Source organism: Eretmochelys imbricata, chromosome 12 (assembly GCF_965152235.1).
Source record: "Eretmochelys imbricata isolate rEreImb1 chromosome 12, rEreImb1.hap1, whole genome shotgun sequence".
Classification (NCBI taxonomy): Eukaryota; Metazoa; Chordata; order Testudines; family Cheloniidae; genus Eretmochelys; species Eretmochelys imbricata.
The window spans coordinates 5,826,218-5,846,408 of NC_135583.1; the positions used below are offsets into that span (position 1 = coordinate 5,826,218).

The 20,191-nt window shown below is 51.5% G+C and overlaps 1 protein-coding gene across 2 annotated transcripts in view; it reads right to left on the reverse strand.

Annotated features, from left to right (window-relative positions):
• FHOD1 (formin homology 2 domain containing 1) overlaps nucleotides 1–20,191 on the reverse strand; it is a 63,394-nt gene that overhangs the window by 32,118 nt on the left and 11,085 nt on the right. Inside the window, exons 2-3 of one of the 2 annotated variants that reach the window (XM_077831123.1) lie at nucleotides 7,680–7,786; nucleotides 6,833–6,897 (exon numbers count right to left, since the gene is read on the reverse strand). In XM_077831123.1, coding sequence (XP_077687249.1) covers nucleotides 6,833–6,897; nucleotides 7,680–7,786 — 172 coding nt within the window. Of the gene's footprint in view, nucleotides 1–6,832; nucleotides 6,898–7,679; nucleotides 7,787–20,191 lie in introns of those variants that run through there. The other variant, XM_077831124.1, reaches the window with a different exon arrangement.

The following is a 20,191-nucleotide window of genomic DNA, read 5'->3' on the forward strand; positions in this document are numbered from 1 at the left end:
CTCCTCCTTGCACGGCCGCTGCGGGTAATGGGAGGGTGCTGGGGGGGGGGGTGAATCAAGCTGTTGGGGTGGGGGGGCAAACCTTTAAATTGTACCCGCCACTCTCAGCAGGCACCAGTCGTCTCTGGCAGAAGCCCCTAGCCCCACCACCCAGCTTCAGAGCAGAAGCCCTGAGCTTTCCCCTCAGTCTGCTAGGTGGAGAATGCGGGGGGGAGAATAGGGGGCTCTGCGCCTTAACTGTAAAAGGGCCACATCCGGCTCGCGAGCCACAGTTTGGCCACCCCTGTAATATGTTAATGGACTTTTCTTTAGTCGCATGGGGGGGAAATCTGTCTCTCTTGAGGGATCTAAGATTTTTTCAGGTGGGAGAGGCATGAAAATGGAAGAAACAACCCGGGAGTGGGATTAAAAACAATAGTCCTGCGCAGGGCTCTAAGGCAGAGTCCAAGATCCTTCCCCCAGCCGCAAGCTGCACTTGAGCGACATATTGCCCCATCTGCCCCATAGCGGTGCACATCCTCCCCCTCGGCTCCCAACCAGGGAACTGCAGGGATGCTAAGACAAGAGCTACCTCCCTCCAGTCTCAACCGCCACTTTCAGCTCGGAGTAAGTGTGGAAAAGTCTCCTGGGGCTGAAAGGTCGCTGCTCAGTCTCAGCCCTCAGGTGAGTTTGCTCTGTTTGGGAAGGCCCAGCTAAGCTCCTGGAGCCACTGGCTGCAGGCAGCCCCTGCTGCGGCTCCTCCCCCGAGCACTAAGAGGAGCCTGTGGCCCTCAGGGCCTGCTGTCAGCCTTGGGGTCTGGGGGAAGCAGCCAGGGAGCAGCTACAGCCCGGCAATGGCGGGTTATCTGGAACTTGCCAATTTCCTGTTTTCTTTCTTTTTTTCTTTTTGCATAACAAGGCTATAAATATCTCCCCTGGCTTCCTACGCAGAGAAGAAACAGGAACTCCGATGAGAAGCATGGCCTCTTTCTCTCCCCTGGCCAGGAGCCCAAGGTAGCTCGCCCCCACTGGCTTCCCCCTGGGGCAGTCCGAGGGCCATTCCTAGGACAGACTTGGTGGCTCTTTCCATCCAGGTGAAAGGTGACACTCCTGGGACACAATGGCAGAATCCTGACTGACCGCACGTCAGGGCTTAGTGTCTTGGGCTGTGCCAGGGGCCAGCCTGCCCAGCACAAGTGCTTTGCCGGCACAGTCTCTGCTGAGCAAAGCACTTTGCCCACTCCCGCAGATGGAAGGCACTGCAGAAAATCAAGCACTAGTCTGCTCTCAACATAGAGGGTCCATGGCATTGTTGCGGGACACAGGTGGAAAGTGCAGACACGTAAATCCAGGCAGCACCGGATCCGCCACATCATGTCAGACACTGCTCCGTTTGGTCCGCTATCCCACCTCCAAGAGCGATCAGCGACTGATGTGTCCAAGAAAGGTGAAAACCGCTCCTGCCGCACCTGGCAAGCTGTACAGTTCTGTACATGGGGCAGATTCCTTCCTGACCCTTGGCACAATCAGCTGATGTCCTGCAGCATGAGATCTGATTATCCCTCTTAGCTCCCAGAGGGACAGATCAGTGGCACAAGGCTCAATGTCTTATGGAGATCAGAACACAGGAACAACAGATGCAGATCTGCATGTCCTATGGAGCGAGTCCCTGGACAGTGCTTTCTGTACTCCAAGAGGAAGGAGCACTCCCCTTCACCCCGTTCTTCTAGAGTCCCTGCAAGAGAGCGCCCCAGATAGCCCTTCCTGAGCAAGAGTCCTCTGATTCTCACCCCCAAGAGGCGACTTTCCCACCCCTGGCCCCTTCTCCCTCTGAGATCCGCTGCTGTCATTACACAGCTGTGAGACAAACTAGGGACCTAGGTGAAATGTCTCCTTCCTGAAGTCAGTCAGAGTGGGAGGAACCCCAGCTAGTTCTGGACACACTGGGGGTTGGGTCAGATGATGGCAGACAGGTATATCCAAGGTAACATGCATTGGCAGAAAGCATCTATCTCCCCTCTGCACCCCACCCAGGGCTGTCCTTAGGCATACGCAGTATTTGGGGCACCCCTGGGTCTTAGCGTCCACCCTTCCACCTTTTCCTATCCCTGTTCTGACCCTTCCTGCAGGCTCCCACCATAGCTGGCTGCTGCAGCCTCGAGTCTTCCTCCGGAGGGGATCTAGTACTTAAAAGGGAAAAAAGCGTTCCAGCCTGCCAGACCGATTAGCACAACATTGAAACCATTGAGAGCCATTCAAGTGGTAATGAAGCCATTTAACAGGCATTTGCCAACCCCCAGGTATATACTGTCTGAAGTTACTGACAAAACCAGTTGTGCATTACTGTCATATTTACTCAGAACATGTTAGCCTACAGGACATTAGTTAAATATTTGCTTTAAAAATATTGATTAGTGTGTTGGTGAAGATGATAAAAATCACATCTCTAAAAAATCCTTGCACAGATTTGTAGATGCACAATCTGAGTATTCATCTTTAGCCTTAAATGCTTGGATCTTCAGACATATCGTTTTTTAAATAAATCCTTCAAAAGTCCACCCTTATCTAAAATACGCATGCAAGCCCGGGCTGCCACCGGGCATAGGAGCACCCGTTTCATAATACTGCACAGGGCCCCAAAAACCCTAAGTTTCAGAGTAGCAGCCGTGTTAGTCTGTATCCGCAAAAAGAAAAGGAGGACTTGTGGCACCTTAGAGACTAACCAATTTATCTGAGCATAAGCTTTCGTGAGCTACAGCTCACTTCATCAGTATGCACCTCTCTAAGGTGCCACAAGTCCTCCTTTTCATAAACCCTAAGCACAGCCCTGACCACACCCGGTGCACAAAAGGGCTCAACTTGCAGGGGCCTCCAGAGACAGGGGAGCAGCACTGCCCTGGGCCACAGGAGGTGTTCAAACAGCACAGAGGGAGCAATAAAGGGGAACAGAAAACAGCCCAAATCTGTTGACACCGAGAACCAGCCTTTCCTCCCCCCCCCTCCCCCCCCCAGAGCCAGGCCTGCTTCCGTCACACACCCAGCAGGGCGTAAGAGGGGCTAGAGAGCTGGGTGGAGTTTACATACATCATCTTTCAGAGTAGCAGCCGTGTTAGTCTGTATTCGCAAAAAGAAAAGGAGGACTTGTGGCACCTTAGAGACTAACCAATTTATCTGAGCATAAGCTTTTGTGAGCTACGGCTCACTGCATCATCTTGAAGCAGCAACTACCAGATGGCTAGGCCTGCTCGGGCTTGACATGGGTGGAGTCGGAGGGGGCTGAGCGAGAGGTTCTGCAGGGCCCATGTCCACACACTCCCCTATCCCCTCTCACACCCCTGGGTATGGGGATAGGAGGGAGGGTCACCCTGCGGACTTGCACATGGCAGGCAGCCTGCCGTGTCCCGCGTAGGTCAGGGTTCGGTCGGAGGGGACGGCGCTACCCAAGGATCGGTAACCTTGGTCTTTCTGGCCTGAACAGCTTTATTTCACCACGGGCCACCAGGGCAGCTACGTCCCTGCTACTGTAAGCAAACAGCGTAGGGCTAGCAGCAAACTTCACCCATCCCCATCCCCGCCAACGAGCAGCGAAGCCTGCACCCAACAGCGACCTCGGACCTGCCCACTCCAAATCCCCCAGCTCTGAGTAGCTGCCAGTCACCTAACAGCCTCTTAATGGAGAATCCATTTTTATTTTGTGCCAGGACTCCATCCTTTCTCTGTGGGGGCTTCCTCACTAATTTTTAGGTCTGAAGCTAGCCCCTGCCGGAAAGCTCTTATTTAAATGAATGGGGCCACAGCCACATGCCAGTGAGAGCTGAGGGGTCTGCTGCTAGCTCAGAGGGGCCGAGTACCATTAAAGACAATGGCACCCTTCTATGGAGGGGCTCCAGCTGTGCAGCAAACATAGTGACTCGACAAACACAACCTCAGGGAATAAAAAGAGGCTGAAGAAAGCTTATGGGGCGAGGGCCTGCCCCACAGCTGACTACCCAGCAGCCAGGAGCTAATGGAAATGCTGCATTCCCCAGCAGTCTGAGGAGGTGGGGGCCATGCCATGCCTGCTGATCTAATGGAAAACTTGGAAGCAAGGCAGATGCCAGGGACGAAGGTCTGGAGACACCGAGAAGACAGTCAGGTCATGCCACTGCCCAAGCTGGCAAAATAAAAGTTTACCAAATTTAGGGGGACCCCCACTAATCCAAGAGTTAGCATGTTCTCTCGCCAGGCCTGCTGGGTTAGAGCTGTGGGCAAATCTCATCTTTCTGCAGGAACGTGAAGGAGGCACTTGGTGTTCAGACACATCCTTCCGCATGTGTCAGGGACAGGAAAAATGAACATGACTTCCTGTGCCGGCAGCACCAAGCCTGCTGCAGACACCACGCAAATAACCCTTGCTAGCAGCAGCCAGAGAAGGCCAATTCAATGGTGTCTCCGCCAGAGCCCATCTGGTAGGTCTGGGAGATAGTTTGCATGTCACAGGTCTCCCCCAAAGAGCAACAAACACACCACAATGTATCCAGGTAAATAAGGTTTCATCAGCAATCGGATTACAGCGGATGTGCTGCAGACTTCAAAGGCGAGTCAGGAAGAGGGCAAGAGAGGGCAAATGAATCAGTGTCCGAAAGTAGTTTAGGAACCCTACAGCTGCAGCAGGCTCCAGCAGCCAGCCCGCAGCAAGTCTGTGTGCAAAGACAGCAGCAAGCCTCGTTTTTGCTCTGTAAGCAGCCTGATTTGCACATTGCATGCCTGACACATCTAGGTCACAAGTCCAGTTTCCAGCTAAAGAAAGGAAGATTCTGATACCCTGACCCTGAAGGTTCCTCTGCAAACTGTGGCTGGAGCGAGCAAGGCTTCTAGCTAACACTCCTCTCTCGCTGACCACAGGGATGGCTGCACCAGAGCAGTGCAGCTCACGTGTTTGGTTTGGCCAAGATGAAAGCTTCTGCCCAGCGCAGATTGGAATCCTGCACTTGATCACTGTCAGAGCTGACTTGCGAATGCTGCTGTTTCAATGCACCCATGACATGGTGTCGGGCTGACGTCCTGCAGCATAGTGTATGCAGCTGGGGGTTTTATAGCTATCCAGCTGGTTTCCTCTTGATTCCTGCTGTCTAACAAGTACTTATTAAAGCATAATGCAGCTGAGCTCTACAGCATCCCGAGGCGGCTTGGGCAGAAGCTCTAACGAGGCAAGCAGCAGCCTTCCGAGAAGATTTCAGGAACGCTGATTAGGACTTTTGGTTAACTTGCAGTTCAGGTGACCTTTGCCCCCTCCAGTCGCTGGAATGTCAGAGCAGCAGAGACACAAAGCAGAGCAGACCCTAACCTGGCCAGAGCCTGGGAAGTCCCGACAGCAGAGCCCTGACCTCAGACGGGAGAGGGTAGACACTGCGGGCACAAAGGCAGAGGGGGATGCTCCACCTTCCCAGGCCTGGGCCCGCTGTCCAGGTAAAGGCTCCTCAGGGGAAGCAAAAGCACCTTCAGGGTACGTGCAACCCCACTCAACCCTTCCGGGATCCACCGATGGATTGGGACCCACCGTTTGGGAAAGGCTAGTCTAGGCTGACAGAGCTCCTTGGTAACCTACTCAGCAGTTATCACCTGGGCTCCTATTGCACAGAACAGCAGGTTAGAGCAGGGGCTCAAGTCTTCCCAGTGCAGGCCTACCTCCCCTCCCACATTGCATCCCAGGGCAGCTGCAGCAGTTGGCCACGTGGAAGAACGATGCAAGGAAAGGACTGAATTCATTTTAGGAGCTGGACCCATGCAGAGTGAGCAGCACACCCCATGTCCCCTTGGGCTGCTAGCAGGAGAGCCCCAGGCTGCAGGAAAGGGGCGGCCGCTCTAGGTCTCGCTAACACAGCACCCCCTGTGCGATATATGTTATCCCCCCACCAAGCTCAGGAACGGAGAGACTCCCAGTTCTGAGGAGCCATGCTCGTTCCCAGCACTGGATGCCTGACCCTCTGTCGGGGTACTTGGCCACAGGAGACAGTTGTTTGTACTTTCCAAGTCTATATTTAGAGCTTGCCTAAGCGACCCGAAATATTTGTAGCGGCATGTTTTCAGTATCACAGGCAAAAACACTGTACTTGGGCTCTTCGTGCTGAAAACAATTAACCCCTTCAGCCCCAAGAGCCACATGAGGAACATTGACCCGAGTCAGAATTTAAGGCCAGGTCTTCCAGTCTGATCTCCTATACAGCACAGGCCACCAGCACCCACGCACTGAACCCAACAACCCAAGTATCACAGCCCACAGGAGACCAGGTTATTACGTGCCACAAGGAGAGAACAGGAAGGACCTAGGTGCCTGAGGCCCCTGCCATGGCAGGGAAAGGATGAAGTGAGATGTCCCAGATGATCCTGGCAAGTGACCCACACCCCACGCCACAGGGGAAGGCGAAACCTCCTCAGGTCACTCCCAATCTGACCCGGGGAAATTCCTTCCTAACCCCCGATGTGGTAGCAACCAGCTAGACGCTGAGCATGCGAGCAGGAACCAGCCAGCCAAGCATCTGAGAGAGAATGCTCCATGCCACCTTAGAGTCTGTCCCCCCTCGCCCAGTTGCTCATCTCTAGCCGTGGCAGTGACAGGAGCGGGAAAACCCAGACATGGCAGACAGAGATGAAGCCAGAGAGAACATTGGAGCTCAGAGGTTCATGGGAAAGGGAGTCAGGAGCCAGCCCCCAGGAGCACTCAGCAATTGACCCACGGGCCAGATTAGCCAAGCCCCACACAGCCCCATGTCACAGTGCTCCTGGCTCGAGTGGCCTTGGGCCAGTTAAGGGCAAAGGCCCTGGGAAATACAGAAGGGGCTGGGCCCAGAGCCCTTGGCTATCAGGGACTCACCGAGGATGGCATGGACTCGGACGGAGAGCTGCGTGCGCAGGATCAGAGTTGGCCGCCTCCCTTTGCTGGAATGAGAGGAATGCAGGTAAGTCACCACGAATGTCACCAATAGCCTCACTCGTGGGCAGCCAGGGCCTGCTTGCAGCCCCTGCAAGTCAGCAAGGCCCAGACCGATGCCAACCAATGGGCATCAGCCTGCCTCCACACTCAGCACCAGAGCTCCAGCCCTAGCACCTCCACTCCCCTGACGATCATCACAGCCACCCTCAGGAAACCAAATCGATGCAGTTACAGGGGGAGGTGGGGCGGGAGAGGGGCAGTTCTTTAGTGCACTGTCCTGTGGCCTCCACGCACCTCTGCGAGTGTACTTCCGCCCTGATCTGCGGCTGCTCCTGCTTTCCAGGCCTGATCTCTCCCCACAGCTCTGCTGCGGCACCTCAAGTCCAAGGTCCCTCACTCCCCAAAGACTGCCCTAGAGTTTGACCAAAACTGGTCTGTCACCAGGCTCTCGGCCCACGGGCTCTGTTTAACATCCAGGAAGTAGCTGGCAAAGGAGTCAATCCTCCAAGTGACTCTACAAGTCCCAGCCCCAATTCCAGGCATTCTTGCTCCCCCGCAGGCCCCTCACCTGTCTGCTCTAGCCTGGTGAGCAGGCAGAAGAGGAACCTGCACCAGAGTCTCACTCCGTGTGTTTTACAGGAGCAGAGCACATGGGGACATCTGGAGAAGGCAAAGGTGGGGGAAGCAGGGTCATGTCGTCTGGCTGGGCAGTCTCCTGAGTGGAAACAGTGATTCATGTCCCACTGACTCGGTTCTGACAGGTATATCTGCGACTCCAGCAACTCACCTGATCTCCTCGTAGAAGCCTTCCAGCTCATCTTTCTGCTCCAGCAGGGACAGATCAAGATCCAGGTACTGTCCAGATGGTGAGACCTGCAGCGTACAGTCCGCCAGCTGCAAACACAAGGGCCCCCCACAGATCAGTGATGGTGCTTGCTAATGGGAGGGAGGAATGCATAGTGAGGTTGTGGGGAGCAGGGTCAGTGTTAGGCACCCCAATAACTATACTGCCACTGTACACTTGTACAGGACAAATAGCCAGTCAGCAGCAGGGCTATAAGAGTAGAACCCAGGAGTCCTGACTCCCAGACCACCTCCCCCCGCCTCTCAACCATGCAACTTCCTAGCCATTCCCTCACACCCAGCTGCTGCCATCCCCTTTTGTGGGGTTTGCACAGCCATGAGGTGCCTTGGGAATGGCTCGCTGAAGATTTAACTGAGACACTTTAGTTCAGCTCTAGGGGGCCAGAGTGCAAGTCACCCACGAGTCCAGAAACTCCTGTTCTGCGTCCCCTCAGCAATAGCATTCAGTCCCGTCTCATCCCCCAGGCTCGGGGGCTGGGGTTCCACAGGCCACTTCTCCACATTCCTGTCCTCTCTTCCCCTCACCAGATTTAGAGAGTCCAAGGCCAGAAGGGACCACTGCGACCATCTAGTCTGACCTCCTGTACAGCACAAGCCAGAGACCTGCCCCAAAATCATTCCTAGAGCAGATGCTTTAGAAAAACAGCCAGTCCTGATTTAAAAATGGTCAGTGATGGAGAATCCACCACAGCCCTTGGTAAATTGTTCCAATAGTTAATTGCCCTCGCGGTTAAAAACTTACGCCCTATTTTCCGTCTGAATTTGTCTAGATTCAACACCCAGCCATTGGATCATGTTAGACCTTTCTCTGCTAGACTGAAGAGCCCATTATTAACTATTTGTTCCCCACGTAGGAACTCAGACTGGGATCAAGTTAACCCTTAACCTTCGCTTTGTTAAACTACATCGATTGAGCTCCTTGAGTCTATCACTATAAGGCAGGTTTTCTAATCCTTTTATCATTCTTGTGGCTCTTCTTTGAACCCCCTTCAATTTATCAGCATTTGTCTTGAATTGTGGACCCCAGAACTGGGCACATGATTCCAGTAGTGGTGGCAGCAGCACCGAATACAGAGGTAAAATCACCTCTCTGCTCCTACTCACCATTCCCCTGTTGATGCATCCCAGGATCACATTATCTCTTTTGCTCACAGCATCCCATGGGGAGCTCACGTTCAGCTGATTATCTACCCTTCCCCCGGATCTATTTCAGAGTCACTGCTTCCCTTGCTAGATCACAGTCCTGTGCCGGCAGCTGGGTGAAATGCACTGGTACCCTCATCTCTACAGCACTTGAGCAAGGAGCTACAGAGCCCACTGACTGAGCAGGTGAGGAAAGAGGCCCAAAAGGAGTCCCCAAGGAAAGGGGGCGGGGAATAAAGACAACCTAGAGAGAGGAGCAGTGGGAGAGGGACAATTCATCAGTGGGGGTGAGATGAGAGAAGAGGACACCATGCCAGCACCTAAAATAGCGACTAGGTGCTAGCAGTTTTCCCCGACCCATCCCTCCAACGCACACCCTAGAGATGCAGCCAGCTGCAGCCTGGACTCATGGCAAAGGGACATGTGCACACACCCTGAGTACACACAGGCACTGGTGACTCACCCACCACCATGATCCTGACAAAGCCGGCACGCTGACTCATACTCATCGCTGCCTGGCCGCTTCCTGCAAGTCATGAAAACCACAGCCTCCTGGCTGTGCAGTATTCACAACCCAAACTAAAGGGCTCCAAGCAGGGTCAGCCATTCCTGAGCCACAATGCAACCACTCCAGGGGATCGGGCACGTGGCCCTGGCCTCAAGCCAGGTACGCTCTGCAGTGGACAGTGGTAAGAACCCCCCTCTCTCCTACAAGAGAGGATGCCCCCTTCCAGCAGGGCAATGGGGAGAGTGCCAAGCAGGGACTGGCGATGTCAGCCCTGTGGAGGAAAGTCTGAGAGTCAGAAAAGCCACCGTAAGGAGGCTCCGTTACTGAACAGTGCCAGGGAAAAGGGCAGCTCCCGGCCAGTTCAGCCTAGGATTAGAGCCGCTTGCCCAGATGCTGCCTCTGCCTCCGACTCCCACGGCCCACCTCACGCAGATGGAACCATCTTCACCCTCGGCCCAGCTTCTTATCTCACTCCTGTGTTCTGAATTCTGTATCATAGAATCATAGAATATCAGGGTTGGAAGGGACCCCTGAAGGTCATCTAGTCCAACCCCCTGCTCGAAGCAGGACCAATTCCCAGTTAAATCATCCCAGCCAGGGCTTTGTCAAGCCTGACCTTAAAAACCTCTAAGGAAGGAGATTCTACCACCTCCCTAGGTAACACATTCCAGTGTTTCACCACCCTCCTAGTGAAAAAGTTTTTCCTAATATCCAACCTAAACCTCCCCCACTGCAACTTGAGACCATTACTCCTCGTTCTGTCATCTGCTACCATTGAGAACAGTCTAGAGCCATCCTCTTTGGAACCCCCTTTCAGGTAGTTGAAAGCAGCTATCAAATCCCCCCTCATTCTTCTCTTCTGCAGGCTAAACAATCCCAGCTCCCTCAGCCTCTCCTCATAAGTCATGTGTTCTAGACCCCTAATCATTTTTGTTGCCCTTCGCTGGACTCTCTCCAATTTATCCACATCCTTCTTGTAGTGTGGGGCCCAAAACTGGACACAGTACTCCAGATGAGGCCTCGCCAATGTCGAATAGAGGGGAACGATCACGTCCCTCGATCTGCTCGCTATGCCCCTACTTATACATCCCAAAATGCCATTGGCCTTCTTGGCAACAAGGGCACACTGCTGACTCATATCCAGCTTCTCGTCCACTGTCACCCCTAGGTCCTTTTCCGCAGAACTGCTGCCTAGCCATTCGGTCCCTAGTCTGTAGCGGTGCATTGGATTCTTCCGTCCTAAGTGCAGGACTCTGCACTTATCCTTATTGAACCTCATCAGATTTCTTTTGGCCCAATCCTCCAATTTGTCTAGGTCCTTCTGTATCCTATCCCTCCCCTCCAACGTATCTACCACTCCTCCCAGTTTAGTATCATCCGCAAATTTGCTGAGAGTGCAATCCACACCATCCTCCAGATCATTTATGAAGATATTGAACAAAACCGGCCCCAGGACCGACCCTTGGGGCACTCCACTTGATACCGGCTGCCAACTAGACATGGAGCCATTGATCACTACCCGTTGAGCCCGACAATCTAGCCAGCTTTCTACCCAGCTTATAGTGCATTCATCCAGCCCATACTTCCTTCGGTGTGTGTGTGTGACAGGAACTCTTGCTCTGGGGTCAGGGCGTGTCACAGAGACCCTTGCTGGGGTGGGCAAAGCACCCTCCATAGAAAGGGGAGTGTTCAACCCCAGCTCTCCACATTGTGACATACAAGTCACTTCCTTCTGGTATACCGTCAGGCGACCGAGGGGAAGCAGGAGGCAGAGCACACTGGGCTCTGGCTCCAGCACACACAGGTAGGTTTGGCAGCATTTGATTTCAACCAGTAACCGTTGGCAAACATCCATTTCAGCTGACACACCAAAATCAATCCATGGGTAACAGGGGAGCCTGCAGGGATTGGGTGTAACCTGGAATCCCGGCTCTTTTCGGACAGGAAATCCCACATCACAGCTCCTTCTCGTGGTCTGGAAGGTTCACTCTGCACTGACATCAGGGAGGGGACCCTTTGCAAGCCCAGCCCCACATGCCACAGATCCAGCTACGTGCCCTCGCGCTGGGCCTTTGGAAGGCAGGGCCTTATTGGCCTTGGTAGCTTGCTATGCCAAGTCACAAGCCAAATCACGTCTGTTTGATTCTTTGTTAGTGTCATCACTATGAGAAGGACTTGCCAACCCAGTTCACTGGTTCCGTTAAAAAAGCAGACAGTTTTAATGCATCTTTTCTATCCAGCAGTGTACAGGAATGAGGTAGGTATCTCTTTAAATGCTCCCAGAGCCCTCCAGCGGTGTTCTCTGTGGTGGGCAGCAGACACCGCCAGAACCTAGCCAGAGCAACTCTAAGGATGGAGCTAGCCCTGGTACATTTGCTCTAAATGCTTATTTGGGACCCGGTCATGCTCACCTTCTTCCTTCCTATTGGCAGTGTGGCAAAAAGAGCAAAGACACAAGCTACCTCAGTGGTTCCATCGATATTTCAATCACGACTGGATGTCTCTCTGAACATAACCTACCCTAGATCAGCTGCACTTTATGGACTGGTTGCAGGAACACTGGGTGACATTCTCTGGCCTATGCTATACAGGAGGTCAGACTAGTTGATCACATTGGTCCCTCACACCTACTAATCTATATTATGACCCTATATAAGGCTGGCAAATCTGTGGCTGCATCTCAGTTCCAACCAAGATGAAAGTCAATAAAGACAAGTGCAAAGTACTATACTTAGGAAGGAAAAATAAAATAGGGAATATCTAACTCGGTTGTAGTACTGCTTAAAAGGATCTAAGGGTCATAGTTAAGACTAAGTTTTTATCATGGATATTTTTAGTAAGTCATGGACAGGTGTCAAGGTTCCCTCCCCACTCTGAACTCTAGGGTACAGATGTGGGGACCTGCATGAAAGAGCCCCTAAGCTGATTCTTACCAGCTGAGCTTAAAAACTTCCCCAAGGTACAAACTTTGCCTTGTCCTTGAACAGTATGCTGCCACCACCAAGCGTTTTAAACAAAGAACAGGGAAAGAGACCACTTGGAGACGTCTTCCTCCAAAATATCCCCCCAATCCCTGGGGAAGGCTTGATAATAATCCTCACCAGTTGGTACAGGTGAACACAGACCCAAACCCTTGGATCTTAAGAACAATGAAAAATCAATCAGGTTCTTGAAAGAAGAATTTAAATTAAAGGAAAGGTAAAAGAATCACCTCTGTAAAATCAGGATGGTAAATACCTTACAGGATAATTAGATTCAAAACATAAAGAATCCCTCTTGGCAAAACCTTAAATTACAAAAAGACACAAAAACAGGAATATACATTCCATCCTGCACATCTTATTTTACCAGCCATTAAACAAAAGAAAATCTAATGCATTTTCTAGCTAGATTAATTACTAACTTAACAGGAGTTGGAAGGCTTGCATTTCTGATCTGTTCCCAGCAAAAGCATCACACAGACAGACAGAACCCTTTGTTTCTCCCCCCCCTCCAGGTTTGAAAGTATCTTGTCCCCTCATTGGTCATTTTGGGTCAGGTGCCAGCGAGGTTACCTTAGCTTCTTAACCCTTTACAGGTGAAAGGGTTTTGCTTCTGGCCAGGAGGGATTTTATAGCACTGAATAAAGAAAGGTGGTTATCCTTCCCTTTATAGCTATGACAACAGGTTACAGGCAATAAACAAACATTCACAGAAGCCTGTGACCTGTCTCTGACTTTCACTAAAAATACCCGTGGCAAAAGGGGTAGGTGGGTTCAGCACTCACTGCTGCTGGGGCTCCCAGATCCCCGCAGCTGCCCACCAGGGCTGGGCAGCTGCGGAGTCCCCCCACCAGGCTGGGAGCTGAGTGAGTGAGACTGGCTGGGAGTTCCAGCCCCAGGGCAGAAAATGACATGGAGGTCAACGGAAGTCACGGATTCCGTGGCCACCATGACATAATTGTAGCCTTAGTCAGAGTGGATCACAAATTCAACGAGTCAACAATATGATGCAGTTACAAAAAAGGCTAACATCATTCTGAGGCAGGGGCGGGCAAACTTTTTGGCCTGAGGGCTGCATCGGGTTTTGGAAATTGTATGGAGGGGCAGTTAGGGGAAGGGGTCGTGGCCCGGCCCCCACCTCCTTCTGCCCCATCCAACCCCCCCTGTTCCCTGACAGCCCCCCTTGGGACTCCTGCCCCATCCACACACCCCCGCTCCCTGTCCCCTGACTGCCTCCGGACCCCCGCCCCAACTGCCCCCCACTACCCCATCCAACCCCTCCTCTCATTCCTGACTGCCCCCCCGGGACCCCTGCCCCATCCAACCAACCCTTCTCCCTGTCCCCTGACTGCCCCTGGAACCCCTGCCCCTGACTGCCCCCCCGCTGCCCCATCCAACGCCCCCCTCCTTCCTGACTGCCCCCCCGGGACCCCTGCCCCATCCAACCAACCCTTCTCCCTGTCCCCTGACTGCCCCTGGAACCCCTGCCCCTGACTGCCCCCCCGCTGCCCCATCCAACGCCCCCCTCCTTCCTGACTGCCCCCCAGGACCCCTGCCCCCATTCAACCCCCCTGTTCCCCGCCCTCTGACCGCCAGACCCCTATCCACACCCCCGCCCCCTGACCACCACCCCGAACTCTCCTGCCCTCTATCCAGGCCCCCTGCTCCCTGCCCCCTTGCCGTGCTGCCTGGAGCACCGGTGGCTGGCAGCGCGATAGCCGGGCCACGCTGCCGCTGCCATGCCGCAGCACAGAGACCGGGTCAGGCTGGCCTCTGCAGCTGCACTGCCCCAGGAGTTCCCAGCCCCCCACCCTGAGCATTGTGCCGGTGGCGAGGTGAGGCTGCGGGAAGGGGGGACAGCGGGGGAGGGGCCAGGGGTGAACCTCCCCGGCCAGGAGGGTCCCACGGGCCGTAGTTTGCCCACCTGTGTTCTGAGGAGTATTAACTTATGGCTCTAAAGGCAGAGGAGGCCTGGGATTCCTTTAAGTGAAAGCTGCAGAAGCTATCGGAAGCCTGCATCCCAAGAAAGGAAGAAAAATTCATAGGCAGGAGTTGTAGACCAAGCTGGATGAGCAAGCATCTCAGAGAGGTGATTAAGGAAAAGCAGAAAGCATACAGGGAGTGGAAGATGGAAGGGATCAGCAAGGAAAGCTACCTTACTGAGGTCAGAACATGTAGGGATAAAGTGAGAAAGGCTAAAAGTCAAGTAGAGTTGGACCTTGCAAAGGGAATTAAAACCAATAGTAAAAGGTTCTACAGCCATATAAATAAGAAGAAAACAAAGAAAGAAGTGGGACCGCTAAACACTGAGGATGGAGTGGAGGTCAAGGATAATCTAGGCATGGCCCAATATCTAAACAAATACTTTGCCTCAGTCTTTAATAAGGCTAAAGAGGATCTTAGGGATAATTGTAGCATGACAAATGGGAATAAGGCTATGGAGGTAGAAGCGAAATTCAAACAGCTTAATGGGACTAAATCGGGGGGCCCAGATAATCTTCATCCAAGAATATTAAAGGAATTGGCACATGAAATTGCAAGCCCATTAGCAAGAGTTTTTAATGAATCTGTAAACTCAGGGGTTGTACAGTATGATTGGAGAATTTCTAACATAGTTCCTATTTTTAAGAAAGGGAAAAAAACGTGATCCGGGTAACTACAGGCCTGTTAGTTTGACATCTGTAGTATGCAAGGTCTTGGAAAAAATTTTGAAGGAGAAACTAGTTAAGGACATTGAAGTCAATGGTAATTGGGACTAAATACAACACGGTTTTACAAAAGGTAGATCGTGCCAAACCAACCTGATCTCCTTCTTTGAGAAAGTAACAGATTTTTTAGACAAAGGAAACGCAGTGGATCTAATTTACCTAGATTTCAGTAAGGTGTTTGATACCGTGCCACATGGGGAGTTATTAGTTAAATTGGAAAAGATGGGGATCAATATGAACAGTGAAAGGTGAATAAGGAATTGGTTAACAGGGAGACTACAGCGGGTCCTACTGAAAGGTGAACTGTCAGGCTGGAGGGAGGTTACTAGTGGAGTTCCTCAGGGATCAGTTTTGGGACCAATCTTATTTAATTTTTTTATTACTGACCTCGGCACAAAAAGTGGGAGTGTGCTAATGAAGTTTGCAGATGATACAAAGCTGGGAGGTATTTCCAATTTAGAGAAGGACCGGGATATCATACAGGAGGATCTGGATGACATTGTAAACTGGAGTAATAGTAATAGGATGAAATTTAATAGTGAGAAGTGTAAGGTCACACATTTAGGGATTAATAACAAGAATTTTAGTTATAAGCTGGGGAGGCATCAATTAGAAGTAACGGAGGATGAGAAGGACCTTGGAGTATTGGTTGATCATAGGATGACTATGAGCTGCCAATGTGATATGGCCGTGAAAAAAGCTAATGTGGTCTTGGGATGCATGAGGCGAGGTATTTCCAGTAGAGATAAGGAGGTTTTAGTACCATTATACAAGGCACTGGTGAGACCTCACCTGCAATACTGTGTGCAGTTCTGGTCTCCCATGTTTAAGAAGGATGAATTCAAACTGGAACAGGTACAGAGAAGGGCTACTAGGATGATCTGAGGAATGGAAAACCTGTCTTATGAAAGGAGACTCAAGGAGCTTGGCTTGTTTAGCCTAACCAAAAGAAGGTTGAGGGGAGATATGATTGCTCTCTATAAATATATCAGAGGGATAAATACCGGAGACGGAGAGGAATTATTTAAGCTTAGTACCAATGTGGACACAAGAACAAATGGATATAAACTGGTCATTGGGAAGTTTAGACTTGAAATTAGACGAACGTTTCTCATCATCAGAGGAGTGAAGTTTTGGAATAGCATTCCAAGGGAAGCAGTGGGGGCAAATGACCTGTCTGGCTTTAAGATTAAACTTGATAAGTTTATGGAGGAGATGGTATGATGGGATAACATGATTTTGGCAATTAATTGATCTTTAAATATTCGTGGTAAATAGGCCCAATGGCCTGTGATGGGATGTTAGATGGGGTGGGATCTGAGTTACTACAGAAAATTCTTTCCTGGGTATCTGGCTGGTGAATCTTGCCCATATGCTCAGGGTTTAGCTGATCGCCATATTTGGGGTTGGGAAGGAATTTTCCTCCAGGGCAGATTGGAAGAGGCCCTGGAGGTTTTTCGCCTTCCTCTGTAGCATGGGGCATGGGTCACTTGCTGGAGGATTCTCTGCTCCTTGAAGTCTTTAAACCACAATTTGAGGACTTCAATAGCTCAGACATAGGTGAGAGGTTTTTCGGAGGAGTGGGTGGGTGAGATTCTGTGGCCTGCGTTGTACAGGAGGTCGGACTAGATGATCATAATGGTCCCTTCTGACCTTAGTATCTATGAAACAGGAGTGAGACACGAGAAGTTACTGTCCTGCTCTATGTGGCACTGTGAGGCTTCAGCTGGAGTACTGCGTCCAATTCTGGGCATCGTGCTTTAGGTAAGAGGGGGACAAGGAGGAGAGAGTCCAGATAAGAGCAACAAAAATGATAAAAGGTTTAGGTAACCAAACCTATGAGGAAAAGTTAAAGACACTGGACATGTTTAGTCTTGAGAAAAGAGGACTGAGAGGGGACCTAATAACAGTATGTTAAGAACTGTTACAAAGAGGATGGTGATCAATTGTTCTCCATGTTCCCTGAAGGTAGGACAAGAAGTAATGGGCTTAATTTGCAGCTAGGGTTAGATACTAGGAAAGACCATCTAACTCTAAGGGCAGTTAAGCACTGGAATAGCTTCCAAAAGAGGTTGTGGAGTCCTCGTCATTGGAGGCTTTTAAGAACAGGTCGAAAAAATCTGTCGGGGATGGTCTAAGTTTACTTGGTCCTGTTTCATCGCAGGAGGCTGGACGAGATGACCTCTCAAGATCTCATCCAGCCCTCTCTCTCTATGATTCTATCAACAATGGCTGTTCTTTTCACCACTCTGTCTGAAGTATGTAGCTAGAGTTGGGATCACGGGCCCTCTGCCAAAACATGCTTCCCGTAGCTGCGGGTGGGGGAGGAGCAGGGGAAGAAGCATGGCCTAGTGGATGGGGCACAAGACTAGGAGCTGGAACTCATGAGTACTGATCCCCTTCTTTGGAGACTATGTTCCAACTGGCAGACCCCAACAATATCTGCACACGGGGAGCACTCCTTCCCCTCTTGGGCTAGGAGTCACATCTGGTAACCTGTCAACAGCAGCCACTGGCTGCAAGCTGTGACTCAGCCATTCCCTCCGCTGAAAGGAATCAGGCTGGGTCAGTACCTGGGGAGGCAATGCCAAGGATCACGCGGGCGTGGAAGGACATGGTGGTGGAGATTCAAGAGTTGTTGTTCTCCTCTCCTGTCAACTGATGCATTCATGTAGTGCTAGAGTGATGTAAAACTATACCTCTGAACACTTCTGGGGTGTGCCCCCGGTCCTTCTCATATTCCACTGCAAATGACGGGGCCTTCTGCCAACTTCAATTCCACCAGTCGGTTCAAACTGATTTGTTCCAACCTAAACTGCAGTGCTGCCAGCTCTGGCATTTTGTCACAATCCTTGTAACATCTGTTATTTTAATTAAGCCCCAGCTCCAGGAGTCATTACAGATGATGAGACGACAATCTCAGTTTTCATTTAAAAATGCAAGTAAGTTCCTTGCCCTCCTCTTTGCAGAGAAAAGCTTGAAAATAGGACTCCAGAGCGACTCAAAGGCTCAAAACCAGAGGCCAAAGAAAGCAGCCCAAAATGTATCATTGTTAAAGGCCTTGTGACCTTTAAGTCAATCTCATCATTTCTAAGGCCTGACTAATGGTCTGTGACTACGTGGGACTGGCAATACTGCTGTGTCACTACTGGGTGCTGATGGGATTCTTACGTGGTTTATATGCCACTCTGCATCCCCAGGGGATCCCCAAATGCTTTACAACGTGCTATAAGATTGTCACTGTTAACCAAGTAGCGTTGGCTTCACTCTGCATCGGGTATCTAATCCATGGTCACCTGACGCACTGAAATACTGGTGCGGCTCACACGACATGCAGATTCTGCAGAATCTGAGTTTTCACTTAACAAGGCATGTTTCCATCCCTTCCTGGTTATGCAGAAAGCATGTATACACTCATTCAAACGGGAACCCAGCGTACCCAAAGCCGTACTGTCTGTCTGAATCAGTGACTCAGCGGTACAACTCTCTAGTGTCTCACGAGGGTGGTAACTCTCATGCCTGGAGAGGACCTATTAAATGTCCACATTAATTAGTTCTTTGCTGATCAAGTTAGTGGAGAAAGGACTGGAGAAGGGGTTGGGAGTGAAACCCAGGGGAGAAGGGAGGGGTAGAAATTGGGAGCTGCTGCATGAAAGGAAATGCTGAGACACAAAGCCAGGGCAGAGGGAGGGTAACTGAGAAAGGCAGGAGGGGGAGGAGGGCCGAAGAGAAATAAAGGACAGAAATAGCCAAAAAGGTCACCCTAAGCCAGGCATTTCTCACTGACCGATGCAGAATATGACAATGAGGTGCTGAGCAGAGACATGCCGATGAAGAGATTTACTTCCTACATAAAGGCCATATTCGCTTCTCGATCTCTGTGCAAACCTCTTCCTGTCACTATGGGAGTTGTGCTGCAGACGGTGGGGTGTACACGACTCCAGGTTCGCATCCCAGCCCGTGGGCTGTAACTAAACATGGAACTCATCCCTCTCCCAGGAGTCATCTGACACAGAGTAAGCAGGGGAAGCCTCCCCCCCCAGTTCCTCCCAGGAGTGCTCAAGCCTCGCTAGCAGCCCTGCAGTGTGTTAACAGCTAAATTGCAGGCAGGTCAGCATCCATGTCCATGCCTGCTTCAGGGGGCCTAATTACATGGACCAGCCTACTGGGGAGGCCAAGCCCTCCTGGCTGCTGCAGGAACTTGGATGCCAGTTTCTCATGTGAGCGCGGCAGGAATGCAGTTCCACCCGCAGCATTCGTGGTTTGGATTCTACCCCAGGCGCTTGCTGTCTCCTAGTGCTAACCCTTGGGGACAGGGACATGCTGTTCCAGTCGGCTCACGAGCTGCATTGCCCTGGGAACCCTTTACAGGCAGTTCCCATGATAGGGAATTCCTGCATGAAAGGGCAGTGAAAACAGCAGGGTCTAGGTTTGGTTCCTTTCCTTCCACCCAAACAAGGCTCTGGGACGCACTCACAGCAAAAGCCCCGACCAGAAATACTGAAGTCCAGATACTGTTGTAACACTGCTGGAAGCAGTCAGGTGAGGGCCACTGCTGTAACGGGGAGAGGAGTCCCTGGGACAGAACCAGGTCTCTACTCTGAGTCAGTGTGAGAGCTCAGTTTAAATCTGTTAAGAACTCATATCTGTGAAATAATCTTAAAATAGCCTATCACTTTAAACGTGGATTCAAGGGAATACTGAACTGGCTTCAGCGTCACACATCCTGGCAGGGGAATTATCTTCTAACCTCTTCTGGGAGGCAGATAGGGAGCGATGGGTCACTGATCTGGCACACTAGGTTAAGGTGATATCCCAAGATGTTCACGCATCCCCAGATACAGGCTACAGGCAGCAGGGGCCTGGGAACAGTTAGCTGATCATGAGAGCTGGGAGACCAAAGGTTACAGTCAGCAGCAACAGAGATGGAGATAAAGGGTCCGAAGCCCTGCTGGTATGGACAGCAACAAGAGAAGCAGCTCAGTGCAGGATGGTGAGGCCTCCTCTCCCAGCCAGCCCACCCGCTGTCTTCCCACAGCAGCTGCAGATGGAATGCCAAGTTTCCAGTCGGCCATGAGAGAAAGGTTTCAGAACT